Here is a 13,187-nt window from a genome sequence, read left to right as displayed (position 1 = left end):
CTCGTCGAAGTAATATCATTGCCTCACAGAATCAGATTCGCACTTGAACTCGGTGCCAAAATGGCATATCTAACTGAGGCTGCGTGTTTCAGACAGAGCAGCATGCCTCCTTAGCAACGTGCGCTGTCTGCGGCTCGAGTGTTACAGTAAGCGAGTTGCTCGAATACCCCTCGTTCAAGTCGACATCCTAACGGCCCCAAACAGAACATCAGCATGAGCTGGAGGACTCCTTGCCCTTCTGCCCTTCTACTGGCAGCAGGTTGTTATTCATTGGAAGGCTTTGTGCGCCTGTCGAACATCTCTCTCATAAGCGTTTGATGCCGGCGCTTTGTCGGCTGGAGACTTGGGGTTGACTGTGGTAGTCGTCCACGCCCGTTCCCCAGCGCTGTGGTAATGTTGCGTTAGTACTTGCGCCGGGTAAGAAATGAACTATCGCTGTTGAATGATCATCTGATGATGATGTACATGCTGAAGTTCACTCAGGCCAAAGCCGATGTGATACCTCAAGTAACGGAATGCATGACTCATCGTGTGTACTGTACCATTTGTAGCTTCAAATTCCCTTTTCCTGGCAAGTTTCAATGCGTAGTGACCGGTTCACTGGTCTGAAGCAAGTTTAAAAAAAACTAGAATTGCACGAGCCATGACAGCGGAGTGCTTCCTCGCGGATAGTAACCTCCCTCACAACCGAGAGCAGCGGCTCAACGGTAACCATATCAACTTTGCTCGACAATGTGGCCGCCTGAAAGTCTACCGCGTGCACGTTGCAAGATCCAGATCCCACTTCAGTTACTTCTGTCGCGATCATAGTTTCTGGACGAGGAAACATCGCTGAAGCGTGGTGCATCACAGAGGCATCGGTGGGATTGGGCACGGCACGGAAGAATGAACCAACGGCGCGCAGGCTGCAGAGATTTGGTGCAATGAAGATCTAACCGGCAACACTCCAAGGATTTCGACTTCGGTGTGTCGGATACAACACCTAAGGATCTGTCTAAAGCAACCGTCTCCTAACGCCCCATCTCGGAAAGGAGGCTCTTAAGCAGGGGACACGGTCTTGGAAGCAATAGTTTATGTCCCCCGGGAAGCGTGACCTGGATGCGAGACCATATCTCGGGCGTTGAATGTGCAATGACTCGCCAAAGGCGACCCACCCGGGCGAAGACTAGGGGAGGGCTAGCAAAATTGGCTGAGATGGTGGCCCATCTCCAAATGAGAAAATAGAAGGACGGTGAGTTTTTATCGATGAGCAAGAATACCCGCTGCAGAAGTTCTACTGGTACCGATGAATGTGGGGTTCTGAGCGGTTCAGGTTGACGGAAGGGACGCACAGTGAATGAAGCGCAATACATTGATTCTGTGAAGTACTTTCTTGCATGTTTGTCTCGGAGAATGCTTGTTCAGCGAGAAGGGAGCTGGCGCGACGTTCATATATGCGTCCCAGTTTCGTAGACAGACTATCGAACGAAGATAGTCCAACTCATTCCTTAGCCATCACACGGCAGAACGCAGCCGGCACCTCACCAAGGAGCAGTGTTTCAACAGTTCTGCGCGACTTCGGCTATTTCTTTCAATTCTGCCTCAATCATGGCCGTTCGACCTCTCAATGATTGCATCAGAGAGAAAGAGTCTATGGCTTAGTTTTCGTGTTGAAGTGGCCATAAATATTGTTGTTGCGAAAATGACGGCTTCTCTGGGGTACTAATTGCATTGGGCGGATCCTAAGAATTGGAATTGATGAACATCCCTGCTACCCCGACCACCAATCTCGAGTTAGTCTTCCTGCTCAATATCGAGCACACTGATGCAACAGCATCAGGTTCGATCTCATACAAGCTAGTCGGATCACTTACCCTTCTTCAGAACTCCTCTCGGCAGGGCTATATGTAGAAAAAGAAAAAGAATTGCCAACAAACCCTCCAGGATTGAATACGTGACATCCTGAATACGTCAACTTGTACTTCTCGTACTTGTCGGCCAGAATCACCTAGCAGAGCGTTATGTCACAGTGATATCGCAATGAGACAACTGCTTACGGCGGTTGGAAGAGGGTATAGTCGGAGTGCATGATCAAAGTCTGGTAATACAGGTTGAATATGTGTAGTAAGTGGGATAAGGTGGCTTTGGTCTAGTATCGACTGGACCAACTAAACCCAAGGTCAGTAATGTTGGCCCACGAATGCAAATTTTGTACGTACATATCGTCTCAAATCTTCACCAGTGACATTTGGTTTTATGCCAATCGTGTTTCTCAACATTCGTGCCATGGTATCCTCCCTGAATATCACAACTTCCTGACCAAAAAACTTCAATCGGCAAGGATTGCTGGTGAAGTGAACTTTTGGAATCTTGCTGCGAAGATGGGACGTGAAGGTAGATAAGATTGGTCTGCGGGGAAGGGTACTGCTGCCCGTGATATCCAGAGGTCCTGGAACAAAGACGAAGTGCGTTTCTCGAGTAATTTGCGGGTAGGATGCTATCAAGTCGGCTAGGGAATCGAAGTTTTCTGTTCAATTGGAGTGAGCATTGAGCACCATCATGAATCTACCTGCACGAACCTTGATAACGCTGGATGTCTCTACCACTCCCCTGCATTATTGATTTGCTCGTGAAGTTACCGCACATAACGATGACCTTAGGTATAAAGCTGTTCTCGATACAATTGTCGAACATTTTCTGAAGTCCAACGAGGCTTTGAGGGTGGTCTAGCCAAACATCTGAAAGGAAGAAGAAATAGAGGTCGGAGAGTTCTTCACGAATCCGACGGGCGAACTGTGACTGCAGCAGGGTTAACTTCAGTACGCACCGAGAAGCCAGGATAACACACATCTTCAAGTAGGGAGGTTGAACCTTGCCCCAAGAAATCAATGTGACCGTAGATTGACCTATTAGAGGTCAGCAAGCACGATGTCAAAAATTAGAACAATATACCTGGCAGTCTCCCGATCCTCGCAGGGAGGTTGTCCCATAGCTACAACCTCGAGGATGCCATCTTCAGTGTATTCACCTTCGACAAGGGCGAAGCACCCCTCCGTATACAATCCTTCGCCTGGTTCGTCCTAACAAAGTCATAAGAGAAACGTCATCTTGAGGTCATAGGTTTGTTACCATTTTGGATAAATCAAGTTCAACGCTTCCGTCTGCATCTTCCAAGCACAACTTACCTTCTTTGTTGTGCGCAAGCATTCCCAAGAGTAAGAAGCGTTCGCCGGCTCTACCGAGCAGCTGCTTTGTGGATTTGAGCTGATCGGGCCATAGGTCAGCGTTATCCCCTCGAAATCAGACTGATATGTACCGTGACAAGATGTTCTCGGTCTCGAGATGGAAGAGTAGACGGGGAGAAGTGTTCGTTCCGCAGGATACTCTGCTTGATTATATGCAGTCGGTTGCGTACTGCCGCTATTCGTGAGTCTGCGCTCCCTGCAACAGTAAGAGGGCTGGAAGATCTGATTTGAAATGAGATCCAAAGTTGAGAGCTTGCTATATTACGAACACACTTCTCGAATGACCCTCTTTCCTGCGACCAGTGCCACAATGGCATTTCAAATGCATCCACAAAGTAGAGATGGCTATCAGGATCTAATAGTTCTTCTGCTTCCCCCGCATTGCCTTGGTCCTGCAACGCGTCGTAGACTCTCTGCAAGATGTCTAGTGAAACTTTCATCGCAGCATCTGTTTTAGTTAGCCTTACGAAAACCGAGTGATTTCATAAACGCGTCACCATCTTGTTTGTTATACTCCCTTGCAATGGTCTCGATTGAGAACTCCACGTCATTGTCCGCTATATCATGTCTTTCAAGGATTTCTTCCAGAAATTGCAGAGCATCTGGACCTAGTGAATGGCTGTATTTGCGAAAAACCTTTCGTTGGGAATGCAATCAGCAACAAGTATCAATAGTTATGATGGAGCTTTAAACCTTGATTATTATGAGTTGGCGAGCATCGGCCATCCCTGCAGCCCCTGCTCCTACAAGAAACAAGAGGATAATGACTTTCGATCATAATCGACGCGTGCGTTCAGGACGTCACGGGACGCTGAGAGAATTTCAATCTCCGGTCTCTAACTCTCGGATGTACATAATGCAGTAAGGTACCATTTTGTTCCTGCTCAATGCCTACTAGTAATCAGGAAAACGGTCGGCCACAGCATCATTCGCGGCACTCATCTCTTGTAAACTTCTGATCAAGTGGAACAATAAGCTACCAATCGGAAATGAAGTTGAGGGTTGTGGATAGCCATGCTTAAAGCTCCAATCCTCGAGGCAAAGAAGACTTGTGATATTCGGAAGCGAACCGTCAAGTCAGTGCCGTTATTTTACGAAGCATTTTTCCTAGCGTAATGGATGCTGACAGCCAACCTGATGAAGCTTTGGCCTGGATCACCATCATTTCAGCGTTAACATCCAAGGAGAGCGATATCAATTATGCGTGCCGGTCGAGTCCCAAAATCATATCAGAGACGAGCACTTCGATTGTTTGCAGTGCGTGGCCCTCTTAGAAGAAGCTTAGAATTATTCCACGCATTTTACTGATCGGCGGCAGCGACATAGGTATTGTATTATAGCCGGTGTCCAGACATTATTGTATGTCGTCATATCAAGGACACAACTCGCGACCTCGCCAATCTTCGTCTCGGGAGCCAGAGATAGGCTGCTCGTGTCCAGTCGCGACCCGAGCAGGATATCGCTGCACGCCTAACCTAACTGAGAGAGGCCTTCCCTTTCACATAACGCTACACGCTCGGCTGCATGCAAAGTCCGCTCGATCGACACTCGATAAGCAGTTTGAATTCATCGAGTATTAGGTTTTACTTATGAAACTTGATCCCGATATCATCATATCTCTGCTACGTACTTATGGTGCTCCGAGTCGCAGGTTCATTCTATTTTGTAGATTACACACGTTTTTCGTTTCGTCAACGTCAAGTACCGGTTATCGCGTCAGGAGTCAGCGCTGTTAAGCCAAAATTGAACTATAACCTTTTCAGCAACTCTTCACTCCGCCCTGGCGCCGTCCACTGATCGAGATCTCTCAACTTTTTGAGCTCTATCGGCGGCACCTTCACCGAGAAGAGTCCCCGCCGGGACATAGGGTCCACGTCCGGTGCCACTGAATCGAGGTTGATATCTAGGGATATCTAGGTCGTATAATGGGCAATATCACTCTTCGTGGCAACACTACGTCGTATGTTGAGTTAGACTCAACTGACTGCAGGCAGGTCCGAACGAGTTTCTGAAATAGTCACGGTGACGGCACGAAGTCCTGCGGTTGGTAGTAAGGTATAGTGGCAGCACCAGTCATTTGTATGTGGTGCGAGCTTTTTGAGTCTGTAGCTCCAGCAGACCAGTATAGTGTCCATGTGAACGGATTTTCTTCACGGGCCCGGACCTATTGAATACGTCTGCTGTCATTTGATTGCGAGGGGGTGAGAAACATTTAAAATCAATTTGCATTAGACGGTAAGCGGATGCAGTCAGTTAGCTGCTTAGCCTGGCTGCCAGACGCGCTCGGTGACTGAGTGACTGAGTGCACGGACTAACTTAGCGAACGTTGTTTACGAAATGACTCGTCTCGACGCTTCTACTCGGCCTTGTATGTGCTATAAAAACCCGCTGACTTTCTCTCCTTAAGGCAACCCCTCATTTCCCTGTGTAAACTATTTACCTGTGCTTCCCCTGCTTTGCAATGGCCTACAACGTTACCCCCATTCCCGACGTCGATGACAACCAGAAGCTGCAGCAATACATCCAGGATAGACGTGTCATCGGAGTATGTGTCCTACCTACTGCTCTGCCATTCGATTCGTCACTCATCAAAACTTATAGTATGACCCCCTGGTCCAGCCTGCTTTGCTCAGGCATGAAATTCAGCCCAACGTAGCTTCACAGATCACCATCGCAGCTTCCCGTTACAATTCTGCTCGCATTCTAGCGGGTCAAGACGACCGTGTTCTCGTCATTGTTGGCCCGTGCTCCATTCACTCTGCAGAGCAGGCAATTGAATATGCCAACCTGCTTAAATCCAAAATTCCTTCATGGGATAATTTGCTCATTGTGATGCGCGCGTACTTGTGCGTGCTCCTGTCCCTCTCTTATGCTTCTGCTAACGTTATCACTCTAGCGAGGTTCGCCAGGCGAACATTTGTCCCTGACATATACTTATCTATACCCTATCAATAGAAACCTAGAACTACTGTCGGATGGAAAGGTCTCATCAATGACCCCGTCAGTCAATCTTTTTTTTTGCCTGTGTTTCTATCTATATCTTTCTGCAGGACATCGACGGTTCTTTCAAGATTAACAAAGGTCTCCGAATTGCTAGGCAGCTCCTCTGCGACCTTACACAACTCGGTGTCCCCGTTGGTTCTGAGCTTCTCGATACCATCTCCCCTCAGTACATTGCTGACCGTACGTCTTGCCTTATCGATTTCCAATCATTCTCTCTGACACTACCTCATGATCTGTCAAACACAGTTATCTCTTGGGGAGCGATCGGAGCTCGAACAACGGAATCCCAACTCCACCGTGAACTCGCTTCCGGTGTTTCTTTCCCTATTGGGTTCAAGAATGGCACTGATGGAAGGTACGGCTCCCCTTCTCATGTTTTCGTTGAAGAACATGTATACTAACGGTCATCTTGGCATAGTGTCACGGTTGCTATTGACGCGATGCGATCCGCGTCAAACCCCCATGCTTTCATGGGTGTGACCGAGCAAGGTCTCGCTGCTATCGTAAAAACGCGGGGAAACCAGGATGTACATGTCATCCTCCGTGGTGGTACCAAGGGTCCCAACTTCGCATCTGAACACGTTAGGGCGGCTGCTAGATCGGTTGAGAAGGCACGTCCAATGAACCATGCTAGCGTTATGATTGACTGCAGCCGTAAGCATGAATTTCAGCCGTTGTCGGCGGGGGAACTAATTTAATTTGTTCAGATGGTAATTCGCAGAAGAATCACAACAATCAACCCAAAGTGGTTGATGATATCTGCTCCCAGCTCGCTGGTGGTGATAGGAACATCACCGGCGTCATGATTGAATCGCACATCAATGGCGGCCGCCAAGATGTTCCCGCCGAAGGGCCTTCTGGCCTGAAGCACGGTGTTTCCATCACCGACGCATGTGTAGATTGGGAGTGCACTGTGGGCATGTTGGACAGGCTTAACGCAGCCGTCAAGGCACGTCGCAATTACCTCTTCGAGCAAGGCCTGCAACGGCCAGCTGCTTTCCAACGTGACGTTCCTCCCTCACCATGAAGCCAAGTTCATGCTTGTCATTCTGTCGTAATTTGTTACATGTACATGATCCCCATGTGTGTGTTGTATTTCAGTCTGTTATACTCCTCCATTGTTCACAGTATTAGAACATTACTAGACGACGGACTCTTGTTGTATTGTTGTAGCTGATATAGTATGATATGGTGATTGGTGACGGTAATGTTGTAGTTTCATCGCACGAAGTTTCGATAACGAGATCAATGTGATGGTCTGTCTCAAATTCGGCAGGAATGTGACGGTGGCCCTCAAGTAATGAGGAGCCAACAGCTTCTCAAGTCGTCAATAAGCGGCGATGATGAAAGTGTGGGTGGAGAAAAAATAATCAATCTGGCAATTGACGTACCTCTGCAAATTTGGTAGAATGTGAGTCCAAGACTCTAAGTAATAGACCGCAAATACCCGACGATCAGACGACAATGATGGGAGTCACGTATTGAGACTCGGGCGCTCTCCGCCCCACTCCAGCTGGAGCAACTGACTTGCACGGTCCTGCCGCTGACAGGGATGTCACACGGTGAGCGATAATGCTACTTACAGTACTTGCATGCGAGCAATCCGACATCGACTCATGAGCATTTGCTAGGAACATGGTTCACGGTGAGGGCCGCCGCTAGGAGAAGCTCTGGAGCAGAAACTAGTCAGGTACCCGTAGGTACTACCAGATCGCATTTCGGACATTTTTGTCAGGTCGCTTGGAAACCTCAATCACCATCATCGTTCGGTGGTTCCGCGGCTTTGACATCTGGGCACCCGCCGAGAGCAGTGTTATCTAACTTTGTTCCAGTACGTTTGAACACCAGCGTTACTACGCCAATCACGGCGAAGCCAGTGGCTCATGTGATCGTGATTACCTGCGTCTCCCAACCTATGGTCGTGTCTTTCTCATTTCAGGACAAGTACTCAAGTTAGATGGAACTCTGCATGATATGGAAATAATATCTCCGAGATCAAAGGACCAGCTATCTTTATACCTTCAAACCTCTTGGAGTCTCTTATTTAAAGACTGAGCCTTACCAATGTGAGCTCTCCATCATGTCGATTTCACACAGGACAAGGGACGGCGTCTGTCATTCAACCTCGCGCACTCACGAAGAAGGTGGATTGGTCAGACCAGGCCCAACTTTTGTTGTTCCTGGGCGTCTACCCCTTCAACTCCGCAATGCCGCTCCGCCAACGTCGCCACATCGTTCCGCGCCTGCGTTCCTGGCCATTGGCATCACTCCTGAGTTTCAACATGCCGGTGATGAGGAATCGGTGCGGGTGCTTGTGTTATGGGCAGCTATCCTATTTACGTGGGCCCCCCCTCACTCTTTCGAATATGAAAATTTAATATCCGTCAAGTGTGACTGTTCTTTTCACGAGGTCGCCGCGCGTGTCGGTGAATTCTCATTGGGCGGAAAACAGTGACCGGCAAAGAGGTACGTATATTTTACATAGTTGGAGTTAGGATCCTTATACACTGATCATTCGTATAGCGTAATTGGTCGCGAGTCTCCTACTGTCCTTAAATTAATAATGACATGCTAGGTCTATCTATCTATCTATCTATTGACCACACAACAAGTATCCAAATATATAGTACATCAACGCCAAGCCACATGTACAAGCGATTCCCTAGCAGACAGGGTTGCCGGTGCTGACAGGAAGCCACTGGGGTTTCAAATCCTGACTCTCCACAGCGCAACTGTTTTCGAGCTCCAGCTTGCTCTCAGTGAGCCATACCTCTCCGCGAACAAACATGTCTCTATCAGGGAACACTTCGAGAATCTCACAGAGGAAACCCTCCGTCTCGAGCGTATACGTCCTGCGCAGTTCCCGTTTGCCACAGACGACCTGTGTCTGGACGTCAAGGAGGGTAAATTGTGGGTTGCGCTGCATCTTGCGGAATGTTTGGCCAATGGGGAATTTATCGTCTAGAAATAGACGTTCGAAGTCGGGGTTTGTGATGGTGACGGTCGAGGTAGCAGTGCAGACGACTCTAGAAGCACATACTAGATGTACCTGCCGTGACTGGGTTATGGGATGCTCGGACGATGCTGGTCTCAGCCGTGGCGAGCCATTGGCATAAACGAGCTCAATAAATATTGGCCGAGCAAAAAATGAGCTGCGAATAGCAAATCCGAGTCATTTATTAGCACACAAGATTGCGTCCGAGACAAAAAATTACAGTACCTCAGAAGTCGTTGCAGGTCACCTTGAGCAGCAAGCATGATGCGCTCAAGGCCACTGGTATCCTCTGGGATACATGACAACTGTAAAGGTCACGGTTCAAATACGTCCAAAAGCGTGACAAAAAGATTGCTACCTCTACGTTGGTGGAGGTACTGTTAAACAAGTCCTTGCTAATCATTATGGCACGTGTCTATACAAAGAATGGATGAACAAGAGGAGTGAGAGACTTAGAACGACCGTCAAGATGTCTTCGGTTTATAAGGCTTCCTTCGGGTTATAAGGCTTCCTTCGGGTTATAAGGCTTCTAAATGCGATACGGAGCATGATATGACCTTCTGCACCCCTGCCTGAATCTAGTATGTCCTTCTGGTCGGGCGCAGTCTGATAAGTGAGAACAAGTTTGGTATTTGGGTAACATCCTGTGTCTTCACATAGATACGTCATATAGAAGCCTATCACTACTCGGGCACGATTTGCGATGATAGCCTGTCATATTACTCGGGCGCGATTTGTGAATAATTTGACACGATCCCCTAATTGTCATTGTCCATGCTTACATCTTGTTCCCGGCGTGGGACCTTTCGGAAGTTACCTACCCGGACCCTTTTAGTCAACCCTGACAGTGTTATATTGGCATCTAAACGCTAACACTATCAGCGTCAAAATGGTATAGATATCTTTCGATAAGGATGCGGCGATACCGAGCATATGAATATGTCGTGAATATGTCGTGAATATGTATTTCAATAGATTTTAATGAGGCGATAATTCGGGATCCAGACTGCTATCTGCGTACTTGTGGAGTGACGTCGAGGGTCCAGGCTAGGTCTGGATGCGCGGCTTGCTGTATTCATGGCAGGACTAGGTCAGGCCCCTGCGTGGTGCTAGCCAGTACACTGACCTGCCATATTCTGACTCGGCGACTTGACAAGTTGTCAAATTTTTCCTGTGTTCAACAGGTTCGATCAACGCAACCGATCACTGAGGTGCTTCGCGTAGAGAAAGAAAATGGTACCTGCTGATTTATCATGAGAGGCACAGAGCTCTGAAGATCTGATTAATGACTAGTGATTAGCCAGTCGCGGCAGTGATGTCAAGGGTATTTACTGTGTACCAGTGCACACATGTGGCGATGACGGCTAGGTAAGGGTCGGTGGTCCCTGTAATCGTCAAGCTCAGACAGGTGTACTCATACACGAGGTCCGAGGATAAGTATGGTCTTATTGTGGCGTGATAGAGTATGCACCATAGGCAATCCGAGCCGGAAGACACTTGCCACAGCTCTATCACACCCGCCAACCGAGTCATGGATCCGACGGGATTGCGTACGTCGTTGCTCGCTTTCTGTTCGGACTGCCTGCTGGGCAATCACTATACCCGGAGCCCTATTGGATGCCGTTAGATCGAGCATCCTTCGCGAGTGTGTTATCTGGAAGGTCAGTTTGGTAAGTCCTATCTGGCTACGTTAGTCTCCCCTAACCAGACTATAATAGAAGCAAGACAAGCCGCTCCTTCTTGATTATGGTTGTGCGCTACGTATGGGCCCGATGATGATTGGGGCCCATCTCAGAGTTGATGCATGGTACCCTGAGGCAGAGCACTAGCCCTCGTACTTAGTCGTTCACTCATGAAAAATCCGAAGCCTCGCTGGAGGCAGCTATGTAACATCTGCACGTCAATCGTATATCAAATAACTTCATTCTTTATCCACCTCTGTCTCGTTTGTATCTGCACCAGCTCTCCCGCTTACACTGTCGATATCTTGTCGTTATAGATTCAGAAAAACAATTCAAAAGCTGTGGCGACACGCCACACGGCGTTATAACAAGTGCACATAGTATGCAGCCTTTGGCACAACAAAGCATTCAGCGCGATTCGCGCACCTTGGGGTCACAGAAAGTCAATGTATTACATGTCTAATGATGAAAGTGGTTCGTGTGGGAGTCAGGGAGCGGCGCAGCCGAACGCCGTTGTGATCTAGATAACCTCGGAAGGTGTAAACGTGTCTAAGAGCAATCAAAAGTTGATCATAGCATCTATGACTGCATCTTCAAAATGTAGTCGGCCATAGCTCCCGCCCAAATACAGAAACCAAACCAAAGGTTGTTGTGGAGACTATCATTGCAACTCTTCTTATCTTCAAAGTCAATCTTGGCGATGAATCGCACAAGGTGAAGTGCCCCAAGGGCCACACCAATGAAATACGGGAAGCCATGCCCGTTGAGGATTCCAGCGTACGCCACCAACGAACAGGCGAAGATGGAAAACATTAACAGGATTGGTCTGATCCGGTCTCCAAAAATAATCGTGGTCGAATGATTGCCGTTTTTCATGTCATCATCTCGGTCCTATTTTTAGTTGATTCAGCCAACGAGCACGGAATGAAAGAGGATTGATTTACTTGACGGGCGTAAGAAGTATCGTACTCGATTGTCCAGCATGCAGCCCCCACGTATAGAGGGATGTATACCTTCCAGTCAACTGCTCCGGCAATAGAGGCTGCTCCCAGGAGTGCTCCCCAGTTAAAGCACAATGCTATTCAGTCACATTAGCAACCGCGATCAAGGAGGTTGGTAGCAATTTACCAAGTACAGCTTGTGGCCAGTCGGTTACCCGCTTCATGGCAGGATACAACACAACTAAACCCAGGGAAGAGAGTCCTAGAGCCGTACTGAAGAGGGGTGAGGAACGATACAAATAGAGAAGAAAAATGGCAGACAGACCTGTATTCATTTAACTGCATAAACAGCCAGATGCCAAGTGCCAACAGAGGAATAAGGAAGATAAATGCTTGTAATCTCGTGATGTCACCAGCAGCCAAGGGTCGGGTGCGAGTTCGTGCTTTAATTGAAGGCATCAGAAGGAGTCACTGATTAGTGACTGGAACGATAGAAAACTCACAAACGGCAGCGTCAATGTGTCTGTCCCACATGTCGTTGATTACACACCCAGCGGAGCGGAACACAAAGGAAGCCAAAAGGAAAAATCCAACATATGTCCACGCGGTCGTGATTGGCGCACTGAGTGCATAACAGGTCATGGTGACCGACCATGCTAGATCATTCAAGTCAACAACCGCAAAAAGAAACTTATCACAAATATATAATCACCACATGGATAGAACAGCAAGAGTATTGCAGCAGGTTTGTCAGCTCGTATGAGATACAAGTAAGGACGGATGCTGGAAGGGAGGTGGTTGACCCAAGTTGTGGCCGGAGCCGAACTCTGTTTCGGACGGTGCTCGTTCTGCACGGAGAGATTCTGCACGGAGAGAGTAGACATATTTGGATGCAGGTGCGTCTAGATGCGTGGATATGTAACGACGAGTTTTATACACGACCAATTTTGCACGTTGCATAATGGAATCTGTATATATGATAGATCTAAAAGCAATGCTCGCTAGGCTAACGAAGAGAACGATGTCATGCAAAAATACTTACGTATATATAAAATATAAATGTGAGCTGCATTTCCAAAATTGGAAAGGATGGCATGTTAGCCGGAGTTTGACCGGAGTGACACCGCCCGTGCTAGAAAGGGATAGCGTATGGGTAAGGGACAAGGGCGGGAGAACACGAGGTTTGAAGGGAGATATGAAAGAGATATGAAAGAATCAACCATGTGTTGGTTGGTTGGCAATTCAGCCTCGGATACGAATAATCTAAGTTATACTTAGCCAATGAAACTCGCTCGCCAGTTCGTCCGCGCGATTAGGGCCGAGCATCTAAGTATCCCATTAG

The 13,187-nt window shown here is 48.0% G+C and overlaps 4 protein-coding genes across 4 annotated transcripts; 1 reads left to right on the top strand and 3 right to left on the bottom strand.

Moving 5' to 3' along the window:
- Nucleotides 1-1,849: 1,849 nt before the first annotated feature.
- Nucleotides 1,850-4,337, bottom strand: EDB91DRAFT_1293770 (DNA polymerase epsilon, subunit B; the record flags this gene model as incomplete). Its single annotated transcript, XM_041324881.1, has 11 exons — nt 3,918-4,337; nt 3,722-3,860; nt 3,498-3,672; nt 3,296-3,446; nt 3,109-3,243; nt 2,932-3,059; nt 2,828-2,885; nt 2,559-2,778; nt 2,199-2,506; nt 2,037-2,138; nt 1,850-1,987 (listed from the first exon to the last, which is right to left on the bottom strand). The coding sequence occupies exons 1-11, from the start codon at nt 3,948-3,950 to the stop codon at nt 1,850-1,852; spliced, it is 1,587 nt and encodes a 528-aa protein (XP_041182786.1). The 5' UTR covers nt 3,951-4,337.
- Nucleotides 4,338-5,685: 1,348 nt separating this feature from the next.
- On the top strand, nt 5,686-7,706 carry EDB91DRAFT_1103914 (uncharacterized protein; the record flags this gene model as incomplete). Its single annotated transcript, XM_041317366.1, has 7 exons — nt 5,686-5,769; nt 5,826-6,074; nt 6,180-6,224; nt 6,275-6,407; nt 6,474-6,582; nt 6,646-6,881; nt 6,935-7,706. 7 exons carry the CDS (start codon nt 5,686-5,688, stop codon nt 7,252-7,254), a joined length of 1,176 nt encoding a protein of 391 aa, XP_041182785.1. The 3' UTR covers nt 7,255-7,706.
- Nucleotides 7,707-8,889: 1,183 nt separating this feature from the next.
- Nucleotides 8,890-9,533, bottom strand: EDB91DRAFT_1044297 (uncharacterized protein; the record flags this gene model as incomplete). The annotated part of the gene is made up of 2 exons (XM_041313116.1): nt 8,890-9,379; nt 9,448-9,533. Coding segments are annotated over 2 exons (576 nt in total), but the record flags the coding sequence as incomplete, so codon positions are not given.
- A 1,714-nt stretch (nt 9,534-11,247) lies between these two features.
- On the bottom strand, nt 11,248-12,848 carry EDB91DRAFT_1103905 (4-hydroxybenzoate polyprenyl transferase). The gene is made up of 6 exons (XM_041317365.1): nt 12,558-12,848; nt 12,349-12,501; nt 12,171-12,288; nt 12,033-12,118; nt 11,849-11,982; nt 11,248-11,795 (listed from the first exon to the last, which is right to left on the bottom strand). The coding sequence occupies exons 1-6, from the start codon at nt 12,727-12,729 to the stop codon at nt 11,484-11,486; spliced, it is 975 nt and encodes a 324-aa protein (XP_041182783.1). The 5' UTR covers nt 12,730-12,848; the 3' UTR covers nt 11,248-11,483.
- Nucleotides 12,849-13,187: the final 339 nt, after the last annotated feature.

This window comes from Suillus paluster (assembly GCF_016628075.1).
Source record: "Suillus paluster strain FC165 chromosome Unknown EDB91scaffold_4, whole genome shotgun sequence".
Lineage (NCBI taxonomy): Eukaryota > Fungi > Basidiomycota > Agaricomycetes > Boletales > Suillaceae > Suillus > Suillus paluster.
The sequence above is the reverse complement of the archived record's forward strand: the minus strand, read 5'-3'. Positions and strand labels throughout refer to the sequence as shown.